This window comes from Bombyx mandarina, chromosome 13 (genome assembly GCF_030267445.1).
Source record: "Bombyx mandarina strain Sakado chromosome 13, ASM3026744v2".
Lineage (NCBI taxonomy): Eukaryota > Metazoa > Arthropoda > Insecta > Lepidoptera > Bombycidae > Bombyx > Bombyx mandarina.
Window position 1 is genome coordinate 8,613,810 of NC_143220.1, and position 14,093 is coordinate 8,627,902.

At 37.2% G+C, this 14,093-nt stretch overlaps 2 protein-coding genes across 4 annotated transcripts; one reads left to right on the forward strand and one right to left on the reverse strand.

The window, feature by feature from the left end:
• Window positions 1-719: 719 nt before the first annotated feature.
• On the forward strand, window positions 720-11,735 carry LOC114249983 (E3 ubiquitin-protein ligase TM129). Of its 3 annotated transcripts, none has more exons than XM_028183719.2 (5): window positions 720-1,372; window positions 2,487-2,616; window positions 2,936-3,190; window positions 3,622-3,743; window positions 4,593-11,735. In XM_028183719.2, the coding sequence occupies exons 1-5, from the start codon at window positions 957-959 to the stop codon at window positions 4,744-4,746; spliced, it is 1,077 nt and encodes a 358-aa protein (XP_028039520.2). In that variant the 5' UTR covers window positions 720-956; the 3' UTR covers window positions 4,747-11,735. The 3 variants fall into 3 exon arrangements, with proteins under 3 accessions (XP_028039520.2, XP_028039521.2, XP_089588556.1); XM_028183720.2 differs by lacking the exon at window positions 4,593-11,735 and adding an exon at window positions 3,855-4,585; XM_089732430.1 differs by lacking the exon at window positions 4,593-11,735 and adding an exon at window positions 4,002-4,585.
• Window positions 6,087-6,983, reverse strand: LOC114249992 (uncharacterized). The gene has a single exon (XM_089732536.1). The coding sequence runs from the start codon at window positions 6,981-6,983 to the stop codon at window positions 6,087-6,089; it is 897 nt and encodes a 298-aa protein (XP_089588662.1).
• Window positions 11,736-14,093: the final 2,358 nt, after the last annotated feature.

The window sequence follows — 14,093 nt, forward strand, 5'->3', positions numbered from 1 at the left end:
TGTTAAGTGGTTACTGGAGCCCATAAATATCTACAACGTAAATGCGTCACCCACCTTGAGATATAGGCTCTAAGATCTCGGTATAGTTACAACGGCTGCCCTACCTTTCAGACCGAAACGCATTACTGCTTCACGGCAGAAATAGGCGGGGACGGTGGTACCTACCCACGCGGACTCACAAAAGGTCCTACCACCATTTAATATTTCTAGATGTGTGCTATATTTTGATAATTTAGTTTTTCTTCATGTTTGAAGGTATAAATTGTTTATCATTCGACGTGGCTTCTCAAGTTTTTCCAAAAAATCAGTTAAACTCGTAAAAAATTTCCATAATTTTACTCGGAAAATATTTTATTGCCTCTGCATTTATTTGGGATGTTGTTTTAGTTCATTTTATCCAATTGAAACTGAAATCATTGAGTTTTACTCAAAAATTTCAATTGCTTAATCACTGAAAGAAATCGATGAAAATCAATTTGATTGACTGTCACCAACTACATATATTGATCGAAGGAAAAGTAACAAAAAATACATATCAGTTGTCACTACAAAGGAGAAGAGTAGTGTAAATTATAAAATAGAATTAAGAGACCAATTGATTCAAGATTACTCACATGATTCCAAACAATCAGACTATACACTTCAATTTTCATAAAAAACGGCGCGGCTTTTGCGTTCAAAGTTAAGAATGCTTTGGACTGTGTTTCCTTTGCTTATCCTATGAACCGAATAAGTAAATAATATTTTTATTATCATCAATTGACATCGAATTCAAATTCGATTCAGTGGGAATTGTATTGAAATTCGATCAATTTTATATTAGTGGATTTATATGAATTATTTCCGTGATACGTTAGATATTTTTCAGTCGACAGCTTTTGTCAATAAACTCCTATATCCATTTTGGGAATGTATTTCAATCAATTTTTTAATCAATAGATACAAAAAAAATCAGAATGGATGTTTTAGTTACTCTTTTCTACGTTCTATTCTCTATATGCGTTGTTTATCCGCCTACCGAGTTCGTGTCTGCAGGATTCACAATTGCTCAGCTATTTGATAACTACTTGGGCTCTGAAAATACCAACTTTATTGGTTATCACATGAAGAGAATAACCATAACTGCTTTTATACATTCCGCTCTACCTCTTGGGTACGTTTGCACACTATGGTGTTGCGGGGAACGTAGTCAATGGATGCTTGCAAGTTTTGCTGCGACGGCCTTCATACCGCTGTTAATGTGCTACAAATTGCTGTGCTGGTGGGAGTATGAGAAGCTGGGCCATCCGATCGTAAAGGCACTCCTGCCGTACGTGTCGACGGGAAGTGACTGGCGGGTCACTGCGGCTTATCTCAATTCAGAATTTAGAGGGTCAGTTTTAAGCCTATAAATTGTAAAACATTGTGATAAGGGCCTTACAAATACAAAATTTGAAAATAGTTAATACATTAAGACGAAAATTACTATTTTCTTTAAAAAATCTTGTGCATAGCTTTATCATCAAGCATTGATAGTCACTTATATTTCGTGACAGTTAATTTAACTAAAAATTTAATTTTGAATGGTTCAGGTTTTAATCATACATTATCATTAACCTTAAGTTCAAGGTGTTTCTTTGAATAATGGAATTTTGTTAAGTTCAAACAATGAATGCCAACAATTTCACTAATTTCTTTATTGTATTAGTATGATGTAGACATATATATGCTGATATGGCAGATTTCTTTATATATTTATAGGGCTATTTCAGCCTTGTATTAAATTAATATAAATTATTAATTGTTAATTGACATGTCCTTCAAACGAGGCTTGTGGAGAGTATTAAACGGTAGGCAGCAGCTTGGCTCTGCCCCTGGCATTGCTGACGTCCATGAGCGACGGTAACAACTCACCATCAGGTGGGTCGTATGCTCGTCTGCCTATAAGGCAATAAAAAAAAAAATGTGTAAATTGCTATACAGGATTATTTGGATTATAATAAATACAATATAGAATACTACCAAATCTTTGACTGCTTAATGCCATTGTTCTGAAACACAATCCAGTTAAGTTAGATGATTGTTCAGTTCATGCCATATTATCAGATTGTGTGCCTGAACAACTTTACTATGAAGTTAATTAATAATTATGTGTGTAATTTGTCATTTAAAAAGTTTTAACACCAGTTAATCTGCCACGTATCTGACTTCTTATTTACTTGAAAATTTGTACACATATAAAGAATTGATGACAGCATAATATATTTTTATTTGCCTAATTGTCATGATCAAGTGATGGATAAAGAATGAAAAAAAATATCTTAATTGTAAGTTCAGGTTGCTGTTAAATTTTAAATCTATAGCTTTTTATTTGTTGAAACATTACAAAATGGTTTTGTTCCTATTTGAAAAGTAGGTCAGTTGATAATTTCAAGAGCTGTACATGTACTCTATTGTTGATTTATCATAATTGTAATTAATGTGATGTATCTTTCCTTTCATTTCAGTGTTGATAAAGTCTCAATACAGCTGACGGCTACAAGCAAGTTTGTGGCTACGGAGACTTGGCTCATCAAGGTGTCACAGTATTCCGTTAACATAGTGAAACAGGAAGATTGCTCTCTTGTTGCCACTGCTGTAAGTTAGTAACAATATATGATTGGGAAAGAGTATTATTAAATTCATCTAAATTTTAATACGAAGCCATGATGATCACAATGAATTTAATAGCTGCAGAGGAACTAGATTATATTTTGATGTAATAAAACTAATGTTTTGCTAGTAATTTTAATTATAACAATAATTAAATAAGAATGTAACAGGAAATATAATCATAATTCTTAAAGTCTACTTGTCACTGTAAAAACATATATTGAATATGTCATAAATAACTTAGTCGATAGGTATTTATGAGACTTCAGACTAAGGACCAGCTAACAAAAAGAAACCATTGCAGAGTGACAGCCACAATTTGTCACCATCGGGTGAAGACGAAATCCAATATCTGAACATAGAGGTGATACCCAACCGAGATGAGATCCAGCGATTTACATTTCGCATCACAACAGTAATGTTGCGTGACTTGCAGCCGAGGCTATTGAATGCAGTGAGGGTTCCTGAACACATTTCATTGATGCCAACTTTAGTGGAACGTTTCGTGAATGTCTTCAAACAGTATGTTGATCAGAACCCTGTTTATATTATTGATGAGGTGAGCTTTACCTACTTTTTTGACCTTTTTTCCCTACCTATTCCCCGGTAGCCTAAGGGGCTATTTTTGATACACTCGGATGGGTAGGTGAACTCATAGGCTCAACCAAAGAGCATTCACTAATATTAGCACTAGCAAGAGCATTGCTTTGCAAAATCTACCACCAGATCGGATTAGCAACCCACTGATATGATCTTGTGAGAAATTGAGTGGGTTGTGTTTATGGGTTTTTGGTTTATGCTTCAGTTATTAGCATACTGACAATAGATGATATCAGTTTTGACCAGTAGTGTTATCTAGTTACCAGGAAATTTCTATCTTATATGCAATGACTTTTAAATGCTTAAATCATGAATACCGTTTTTATTTATATGGTTACGGTGGATTCATTTTAATTAAAATCTTTATACGGGATCTAATATTTTATACAGGAGCCAGAGATGTGCATTGGGTGCATGCAAGCCCCGGCTGATGTTAAGATAAATCGACGTTGCTTGCCGCCTCCACCACATCTCGAGGGAGGACCACAGCAGTGCCAGCAATGTCACTGCAGGTTAGCCCGTTTCTTTCCTTCCTATAAACCAATTTTGTGTGGAACACTAGATTTTGTTGCGTAATTCATGGAAAATATCAATGTTTTGACTGTATGAAGTTTTCATTTAAGGTCAGGAAGCAGATATGTCGAATGTGTCGAATTGGCCACGACGAGCTAGCGTGACTCAACAGACAAGTCATGTCGAGCGACACTACAACCTGCTGTTAAGTGGTCACTAAGGTTCTACTTTGAGGTGTTTTTTTTTTTATTGCTTAGATGGGTGGTTGAGCTCACAGCCCACCTGGTGTTAAGTCATCGTGGTTGAAAGGATATGACGTCCGGTGCATTTGTGTTGAGCGATGCGCCGGTGTTCGAATATCAGGCGGGTCCCAATTTTTCTAATGAAATACGTACTCAACAAATGTTCACGATTGACTTCCACTGTGAAGAAATAACATCGTGTAATAAAAATCAAACCCGCAAAATTATAATTTGCGTAATTACTGGTGGTAGGACATCTTTGTGTGTCCGCACGGGTGGGTACCACCACCCTGCCTATTTCTGCCGTGAAGCAGTAATGCGTTTCGGTTTGAAGGGTGGGGCAGCCGTTATAACTATACTGAGACCTTAGAACTTATATCTCAAGGTGGGTGGCGCATTTAAATTGTAGATTACGACTTAACATCAGGTGGGCTGTTAGCTCGTCCACCCAATTAAGCAATAAAAAAAAAAGTGGTTACTGGAGCCCATAGACATCTACGACGTAAATGCGCCACCCACTTTGAGATATAAGTTCTAAGGGCCGCGCGGGTGGCCTCACAAGAGGACGTAGAGTGCAATGTTGAGTGCGGGGCGGGGGGCGGGCAGGGTGCTGTGGTGCGCGTCGTGCATGGGGCGGTGGTGGGCGACGCGCGCGGGCGGGCCGGCGTCGGGCTGGCTGGCGGGGCGCTGCACGTGCCCCGTGTGCCGCGCCGTCTTCTGTCTGCTGGACGTCAGCCCCGCGCGCCTCGCCGTCTCCTGAGCACCCATCGCTATAAACACATCGATCTTTTAGTGAAACTAACTTGTACAGATTCAACGGAATTTTTTTAATCATTATTGTTTACTGTTAAGGTAGCGGTGCCAGTAGATGGCCATTTAATGCAGTAGTTTTTGTTTTAAACACTGTCTGTGTTGTTAATCGGTCTATGCACTCGGTGAAGGCGTTTTGCGATAACTTAAACTCGAATTTATTAAGATCAATCAACAGATTACTCCAGTTTAAAAAATTCAAGAAGAAAAAAAAAAAAAAAAGAAATAAATACAAATACTAGTACATAGGCGGCACTGAAAATTTCGGGAATTAACGAAGTGACACAACATTACTATTTAAAAATGTATTTATTGCTTTTCGAAGTATTCTCCGCGAAATTTGACACATTTTTCCATACGATGGAACCAATCATTGAAGCAACCATTCCATTCGGAAGTTGGGGTCTCCAAAATGGCCGTTTTGTAGGCGTCCACAGCTTCTTCAGGTGATGAAAATCTCTATCCACGCAATTTATTCTTTATTTTAGTGAAAGTATAGAAATCATTAGGGCTTAGGTCGAGGCTGTACGGCGGATGGTCTAATAATTCTATGTTTTCTTGCTCTAAAAACTCTTTTGTTCTGTGCGCGGTGTGAGAACTCGCATTGTCGTGATGGAGGATGATGCGGCGGTTGCAGTTCTCTTTACGGAGTTCAGAAACGACCTGTGGCAAACAAATGCTAGCATACCATTCTGCATTAACCGTTCTTTGTCCATCAAGAGGAATAGTCGTAACATGGCCGGTTTTGGAGACAAACGTGGCCACCATTTTTTTGCAACACTCCGTGAACGAACAATTTTTGTTGGCTTTAACTCATTTTCGAACACCCAAACTCGTGACTGGTTTTTTGTTTCGGGTCCGTACGCGTATATCCCGGATTCGTCACCTGATACAATGTTGTATACAGCATTTGAGGATCCTGCGTGGAATCTTTCGAGAGTTCTGACGCACCAAGTAACGCGAGCCGCTTTTTGCTCTTCACAGAGCGAATGCGGTATCCATCGGGAAAACAATTTTTTTACACCTAATTGTTCATGCAAGATTATTTGTATTTGACTCATGGCAATGTCTAAAGTTGCCTGAATTTCGCGGTATGTCACATGTCGATCTTCCTCAATCAGCTTACGCACAGCATCAACGTTTTCTTGGGTGACTGCAGTTTTTGGACACCTTGACGGGGATCATCACTGAGCTTGACACGTCCACGTTGAAATTCAGCAAACCAGCGATAAATTGTGGTTTTGGATGGGGCTTCATCACCAAATGCAGAAATCATCCCAGTATCCTTGCTCACTTCCGTCGGTACATAAAAAAGTGCTTTTTAAAGGGACTAGTGCTAGTAGATGAGGGTCCTGGTCGTTCATGTACAAGCTTCATGTCCGCAGTGGCCAAGTCGGAAATCGGTGCTGGAATGTTGAAGTCAGCTGTGCTAGATGGTGGTCCTGGTAGTTCATGTACAAGCTCCAGGTCCGCAGTGGCTAAGTCGGAAATCGGTGCTGGAATGTTGAAGTCAGCTGTAAGTGGAGATGCTGTCCGATCCTCGTGCGTTAGATCACTATCTTCCTTTTGGAGGGCTTCTACTTCAGTTTTGGTACTGTGCCATAAGTTGAACAATGACTTATCGGTGGTGTCACCGGACCAATCACCAATTGTAGATTGAAATGCAATCAAGGCGTCAGCAGGTATTGATTCATTTAGAAAATGTAAGCCTCTCTTTAAGATCAAAATTTTTTCAGTGTTGTCCTTCTTCTCAATAGCTTTCCCAGGGATCGTAACTGCTTCGGGGTTCCCGGGAACAAGGCCACATTTGCGGAAACCATTCACTAGTATGGAAGGGGTTAAGCTTTCTTCCATCACCTCCTTAAGTAATTTGGCGAAGTCTTTCTTCTTTAAAGCGTGCCCCTCCTCGCTTTGAATTTTTTCAATCCGCCACATGTGCACTCGCTTCCTCCAAGCCACCTTTAAAGGTTTAAAAACGGCCACGTCAAGTGGTTGCAGCAAATGAGTAGCATTTGGAAAGAGTGGTATAAGTACGATGCCTTTCTCATGACAGAACTGGCTGTATTGGTAAGACAAATGCGATTTGTGTCCATCTACGAAGAGTATGACAGGTAACATGAGGTTTTGAGAGGATAGCCAAGGGAAGAATATGTCAGCTATGAACTCAAAAAAAGCTTCACAGGTCATCCAACCCGAGTCGGTTTTTCCCAGTCCCCACCCCGATGGAAAATTGTCGGAAATTTCAGCTGGAATTCGCTTGTAAGGGTATATAATTGTCGTAGGAGCAAAGGTGCCGGCAGCGTTTCCTGTAACAAGTACAGTCAAACACTCTTTGTCGTCAGCATTAACATGTTGGTAGACGTTTTTATCTCCTGTTTTTGCGAGGACCTTGGGTGTTTTAGGTGCTAACATGAAAGCCGTCTCGTCACAGTTAAAGACTCTGTTGGGGTCAAGGAGAATGTCGGCCCAACCTTTTTCTTTTAATTTGTCTCCAACTTTTCCAAACCATTCCCTTATTGCTTCTTTGTTGACGGCTGCTCTAGAAGACGTCAAGTTTTGCGAGGTTCTTGAGGCTATTCCTTTATTCCTCTTCATAAAAGTTTTAAAAATGTTTTTCCTGACTTATTTATTCGCCTTAAAAAATTTGCAGTTTCGTTTTAAATCATTCAAGTATTTCTGAATACTGAAGAGCAGCTGCTCGTGAGTAATGGGGAATCCAGCCGATGCAGATTCGTACACCCATTGGCATATTCTCTCCTCTTCTTCTTTTGTCAGCATAGTGGCTGGGCCCATCTTCCTTGCAAGAGGAGATTTCCCGGTCACTTTATTTGCAAGTCTGCTGAGGCACTCCAAATTTCTTGGCGGCAGCACGTATCGGTGTGTCATGGAGTCTTACGTCGTTAACGGCTTGGGTCATGGCCTCTTCACTATAACTTAAAAACGCTCCTTTTTTTCCTGGCATCTAAAAAATAAAAAATAAAGTTAGTACTTACCTAAAATGGAATACATGGACAGAATTAGTAATTGGCCGAAATAATAGTCAGTAGTTGCCCACCCGGCTCATTACTGAAAATTAAAAATAAAAACCAAAGAATGTTAATGCATTTTAATTTTATTAACTTTTTAGGTTAGATAAAAAATAATGAAGCAAAATAAACTTGAACTAGAAAATACCCGGACGGGCAACTATTAAATTATTTTGACTAACAGATGCTAGTAATGGGCCACCCCAACAAACTATAATGTAAGCAAAAATGCATTTTTAATTTTTAAAACAAATGTTGACTCAAACCCACTATAAATCCTAAAACCAAATTATCCAAACAAAATAACATGATTTGCCATCAAAATCTTTCGAATGATTGACCTCTTTGCTTAATAAATTACATAAGAAATTACCTTGTTTTAATCTGACGACCACCGATTCAAAAGTCAAAATTCGCCACCTTGAATATCACGGCTACCAACATGACGGCGTCTATTTTTTTGTGTTGCCAGATGATCACACTAGCCTATAAGCTAACAATGCGTAAAAAATGTTATATAAAACTCTTGTTATAAGCATTTTTAGGGAAAGTGGCCAACTACTGATGCATGGCCATGTACTAGCACCGCTACCTTAGTTAAATTTAAACTTTTATTAATATACAAAATATTATTTTAATAACCTAAAAGTACATGTTATTATCCGCAACACGCTTCGTCAGATTACAGAAATAGAGTTATCAGCAGCATGCTTCGTCAAAAAGTACAATACTTACTTTCAGCTGCAAGCGTCGTCATAAGTAACATATAGGTTCACGCTAACAGCAATGCGCGCGTAGGCATCGGCTAGTCAAACAGCGGAAATGTATGAGACACTACAGTGCACAAACTCGCACAAAAGTAAACTGCTCGGAAACATGAATGTGAACGTTTGAAGTCCAATTTACATGTTTATTGAAACCAGTGAATCTCTGATTTCGACTTCATAATAAAGCAATTAATTTAGGTCCATGAACCCAATTGTCTGGCGAGTAAGTGTGAACGCCTGTAAAGAAACGTATGATTTTATCTGTTCTGACTACCGTCGCGGAGACGACTATAGCAGTTTACTGCCCGTTGCGGCCTAGGATTTTTCATATAAAATTTTAACTGTTGCTACAAACTGCCCAGCCACAGATTATATTAATTTGCTGTTTAAAACTGAAGACTGTATACTATATCGAATTTAATCTATGAAAATACATCGATTTTTTTTTAAATTATAATACAAAATTTTAACTAAAAAAGAAATCGACTCCAACAAAATAAAATGCGAACATGATCAACGTAGTATCGAAGTCAATTAAATATACATTATTAAGGATAACCCAAAAACTGCTGGTTAGATCTTGATAAAATTCGTTCACATGAGAAGCATTAGTTTTCAAGTGAAAAAGCATCATTAAGTCAGTTCACCGAGAAAAGACTTCTGAAGTGACAACACGAAAAATAATAATTGAATTGAGAACTTCCCCATTTAGTCAGAATTGTTTTTAAAGTTTGTAACCATGAAAATTCACTGAATGAAAATTATGAATTAAGTTAACACATTACTGAGATTGGGATGGGAATTTAATTGTTTTATTAAAACACAAATGTTGCACTATGGCCGATTGAGTTTAGAGTAAAACTGTGAGAAACTTGTACCACACTTGTATATAAAACAAGCTTTATTTTTTTTAAAGATTTTTTGACTTCATAATGGCAGATATAAATATGAAAATTTGGTATATATTTTTCCGTATAATGTACAACAGGAAGACGGATTAACACCTGAAACAAGCGGCCACCCGCAGAGGTGTCTGCCCCCACCCACCGCCCCCCAGGGCGAAGTCTCAGTTGTATTGTGTGGTTTTGCCAACCAAATGTACAGTTATATAGTTATGTTTGTATACTCAACTAATGCAATTTTACGTTTTAAGTATGTAGCTAAAGTCATTAGATGAAATTAATATCACTTAGATTTTTTTATAAATATATAATCATAGACAACGCACATCTGTCCCCCGGTCGCCGGCCCCCCACCGGGAATTCCCGGGGGAACCAGAGTTCTAACTATTAGTGTTTTTAAATGTTTTATTATTTTGTACATTATTATTCGTTTGTGATATGTTTGTTTTAAATGCTTGTGAAAATATTTGTACAATAATACCAATGTTGACATTTTCTTTTATATATTTTAAATCTTTAAACATTGATTATTATCATTATTATTAGCACTATGCACTGTACATGGATATTTTACACTTTATATTGAGACGTAGCTATTAATGTAACTGTAAAGCAAACGGCTGAATTTTATATTTCATATAATGAATTTTCTATATTATACTTATTATATTTATTAAAATAATAATATGATTACTTATTAATTAAATTATAGCTTATAGTAGAATTATTTTGTCCGTGCAGTTTGGGTCATAAAACATAGCCCGGCTAGGGCGGTGAGCATGTTGCGCGGGCGCAACGCTATTATCGATAAAAACAAATGAGTCATCGAAGGCAGGTAGACGGCGGCGGGGTGGTGTACGAAGAGTGGTGAGACATTGTTATTTTATGAGTCATTTGTACTTACCTGCAAATTATAGTACATTATGTCGAAGAGAGATTTGTTTTTATGCATTCATTCTCTGAATTTCGTTAGTGACACAATGGCTACTCCTTTTTTTTGTATCAAAAAGGCAGAATTTATTCAAAATAATATTTGCACGTGTTGTTATCAACAATGTTAAAATTTTTCACTGAAATAAGAATAGATCCCGAAAAGTTACAAAGTGTTAATTTCTGCCGTTCCCGTTAACTTGCTGCGGCGATATGTGGTGTAAGTGTTCGATTGGGTAATTTTTTCTTTGATTTTTATCACTAACCCACAAAATGACAGAATACACTATCGATAACGCTTATCGACAACAATAATGCGCATCACTATGCCCGTCCATAAGGCTCGTGAGTGAAAGCGAGAGCGAAATACTCGCTTCACCGCTCCGATTTTTTATGACCCAAACTGCACGGATAAAATAATTCTACTATAGTGTATAATACTTCCGTAGGGAAATTATAAATATGAAATATCGTTATTATTAAATTACAATTTTTCAATCCCTTTAACCCGTCAGAATGCCGTGGGGGCGGAAGCCCTTGCCCCCGTAGACTTCGGGCAGATTTTTAAAATATAATTATGAAACCCGACATCGTATATTTGCAAAATTGAAGATGCTGGATTGTAATACATAAATATTTATTGTAAGACCATAGAGCGATTATTGTTGTTTTTAATTTAGATATATCTAAAAATAATAAATACGACCGTCAGAAGACGAAACCTTAATAAGGTAGAGGCCACCCGACTACAAGTGGACACTAGCTCTCTAATACGACAATCAGTCTTAAACTGGAAAGGTCTCCGGGCCAAAAGAAGTCGCCAAAATGTAAAAAAAAATCTATGTACCTGCGTCGCGAACCCGTAATAGAAACTGAAAGTGCGCGTCGAGCAGTACATTGCGTACTTTTCAAAACATTTTATTTTTTTGCTTAGACGGGGGTACGAGCTCACAGCCTGGTGTTAAGTGGTTACTGGAGCCCATAGACACCCACAACGTAAATGCGCCACCCATCTTGAGATATAAGTTCTAAGGTCTCAAGTATAGTTACAACGGCTGCCCCGCCCTACAAATCGAAACGCATTAATGCTTCACGGCAGAAACAGGCAGGGTGGTGTTACATACCCATGCGGACTCACAAGAGGTTCTACCACTAGTATTCTTAAAATGTTTTAAGAGGTGGTAATAAATATATACAGCGTCCCGAATCCCCGTTATATTGCATTGTATTCTAAGAAAATGTCTTATCTTTAAGAAATTGTTCCCTAATTCTCGACACATAATTGTGACAGATAATAAATTCTAGAAAGACTCACTAATTGTTTTATTTTCACCCACAACAACAAGTGACAGGATGGCCATTGCCAGGGCAGGAGCCAGCGCCTACCGAAGCCCCTGATCAAAATTGTCTTTGGTCATCGCTTTCATACCAATTCGCGTGTTTCAATTCATGTTTTTTTACGTCCATCCGAAAGGACAATGCCCATTTTCTATGGGCGTTTGGGCCCCTAAAAAAAGTTGTCGGGTGATGATTTTAACTTAATTTGATAGACAAAGAAATATCGTTTCATATTCAGAAAACGATTTTTATATTCTCACCCAGGTTTAAGAGAAATCTGTTTTTTTTCTGCAGCGAAAATTAAGTTGTTAATTGTTTTCTTCGAAATCAATAAACGCTCATTATTTACAGTATTAAATAAGTTAATTGTGGTTAATGTTGCTAGAAATAAGCCCTTACGTACATTTTATTATTGTTATATCCTCATAATAATAATAAAATGAAATTAAATCCGTAAGCCGGCAACGATATTGTTGTTGTTGTTTTTAAATTCGCCAACAAGCAGGCAAAGAGCGTAGCCTATACAGCCTAGTCTGTCATAGTTATATTTTTTATGTTAATAAAAATCCGGTGTATTTCTTTTTATTGCTTTTTGGGAGTTTTGACGTCAACTTGATGAATAGCACATTGAGTGAGCGTGAATTTCCGCAACCTTTTATCTTGAAAAAAAAAAACAGTCACTGCTATGTTAGCCACAGTTTTATTCCAATGCCTCAATAATCGTGAACAACGATTATTGACATTTAATACACAAAACAACACCCGATTTGTATATTATACATCACAATAAGCTATTAAAAAAACATAAAATAAAACTTCAAGTGACGCTTCACTCGGGTTGCTGCCAAAACTCTCTGATCATATATAATAAGAATAGAGTAATGGTAGGCCATTGAGATTTTTACTAATGGAATCATTAATATCTAAAAATATTAAATAATTCATGGTTTTAAGTAATAATTATTATTACAATATATAAATATTGAATTGAACAACAATAAACTAAAAAGTCTGTGAATTATAACCATTAGCAATTTTTTTTATTTGTTGTTCAAGTCACAGACAACTCTTTCGTTTGTCAGCATATAAGTTTACTATAAGGCTTATGGGCTAATTTTCCCTTTGTCTATTGGCGAATTTAAAAACTATGGCACTCAGTTTTGGGATGTTATCAAATAAGTAATTTATTTTTTTGTAAAACAATGCCAGGGTGAAAGAAATGTTGATACATAAACTAAACAACATGAAAAAATAAGGCATAGTTTTTCAAGTACAAATAGTTTTGTCATGAAGTTGGCCCACTTTTGGGCATTGTCCTTTCTGAAATTTAAATACACTTAATTTTTTGTATTTAAAATAAATACGAAAAAAAATATCTGCCATTTAAAACAATAGTTAACACATTACAGTAAAAGACATTTTTAATTGAAATGTATAAAAAAATATAAACAATTTAGGAAAAATAGTGCTTATTAGCATTTTCTGGAATTTAAGTCTCGGCATCACACTTGATAATAATATTCCGTCTTTTTTTAGGGTAGAATTATCCTCCATGATTAACGCCCGGTTCCAATATCCAAAAAACGAATCGTTTTATATTACGATCCGTTACAATATCTACGAATCGTAGGACAAAATAGTTCCTATAAAAACGACTCGTTTTTAAAATTACTGATGACTTGCTACTAACGGATGGGAGGGCTAACTTAACGGTTCGTATAGTAATCGGCAAACTTCTTGAGCAAATGACCTTGACTGCGCAGAACCGAATTTTAGATCACTTTGGTGGTGAGGGTGAGGCGCAACGGCAGGGGAAATCGTATCGAGCGCGTTATTGGTAGATCAGTCGAACCTTGCGTCCCGCACCGCGCCCTCATTCCGCTTGCTCCCAAAAGTACGCTTGCGTACAGTGGAAAGTCTATCGTTATTAATCGTTAAGTTATTTGTTATAATTGCTTGTGGACTTTGTTGCCATTGCTATTTGTTGAGTGTTTGTTGATTTTTTATAAAACATACACTATGCCGTGACAAACTGGTGTAGTACTTAAAAGAAAGGGTAGAAAATTTGTGTACGACGTATATTGCTTCTTTATAAAACAGGGGAAGAATGATATGGAAAAATTAAAACAGACTTCGGAAGCAACAAAAACATCAGTGAGTACTGTTAGGTGCATTATTAACGAAGCTAAAGGCTCTGGCTTGCTCGCCGTGTTTCGGACTCCGGGTAAGAAAAGATCAGGGAAGAAGAAAGTTACCGGAATGGATAGTTTCGTTCAATCTGTAATAAAAATATGTAATCATAATAACTACATAACAAGCAGCGAAACTCCGTAC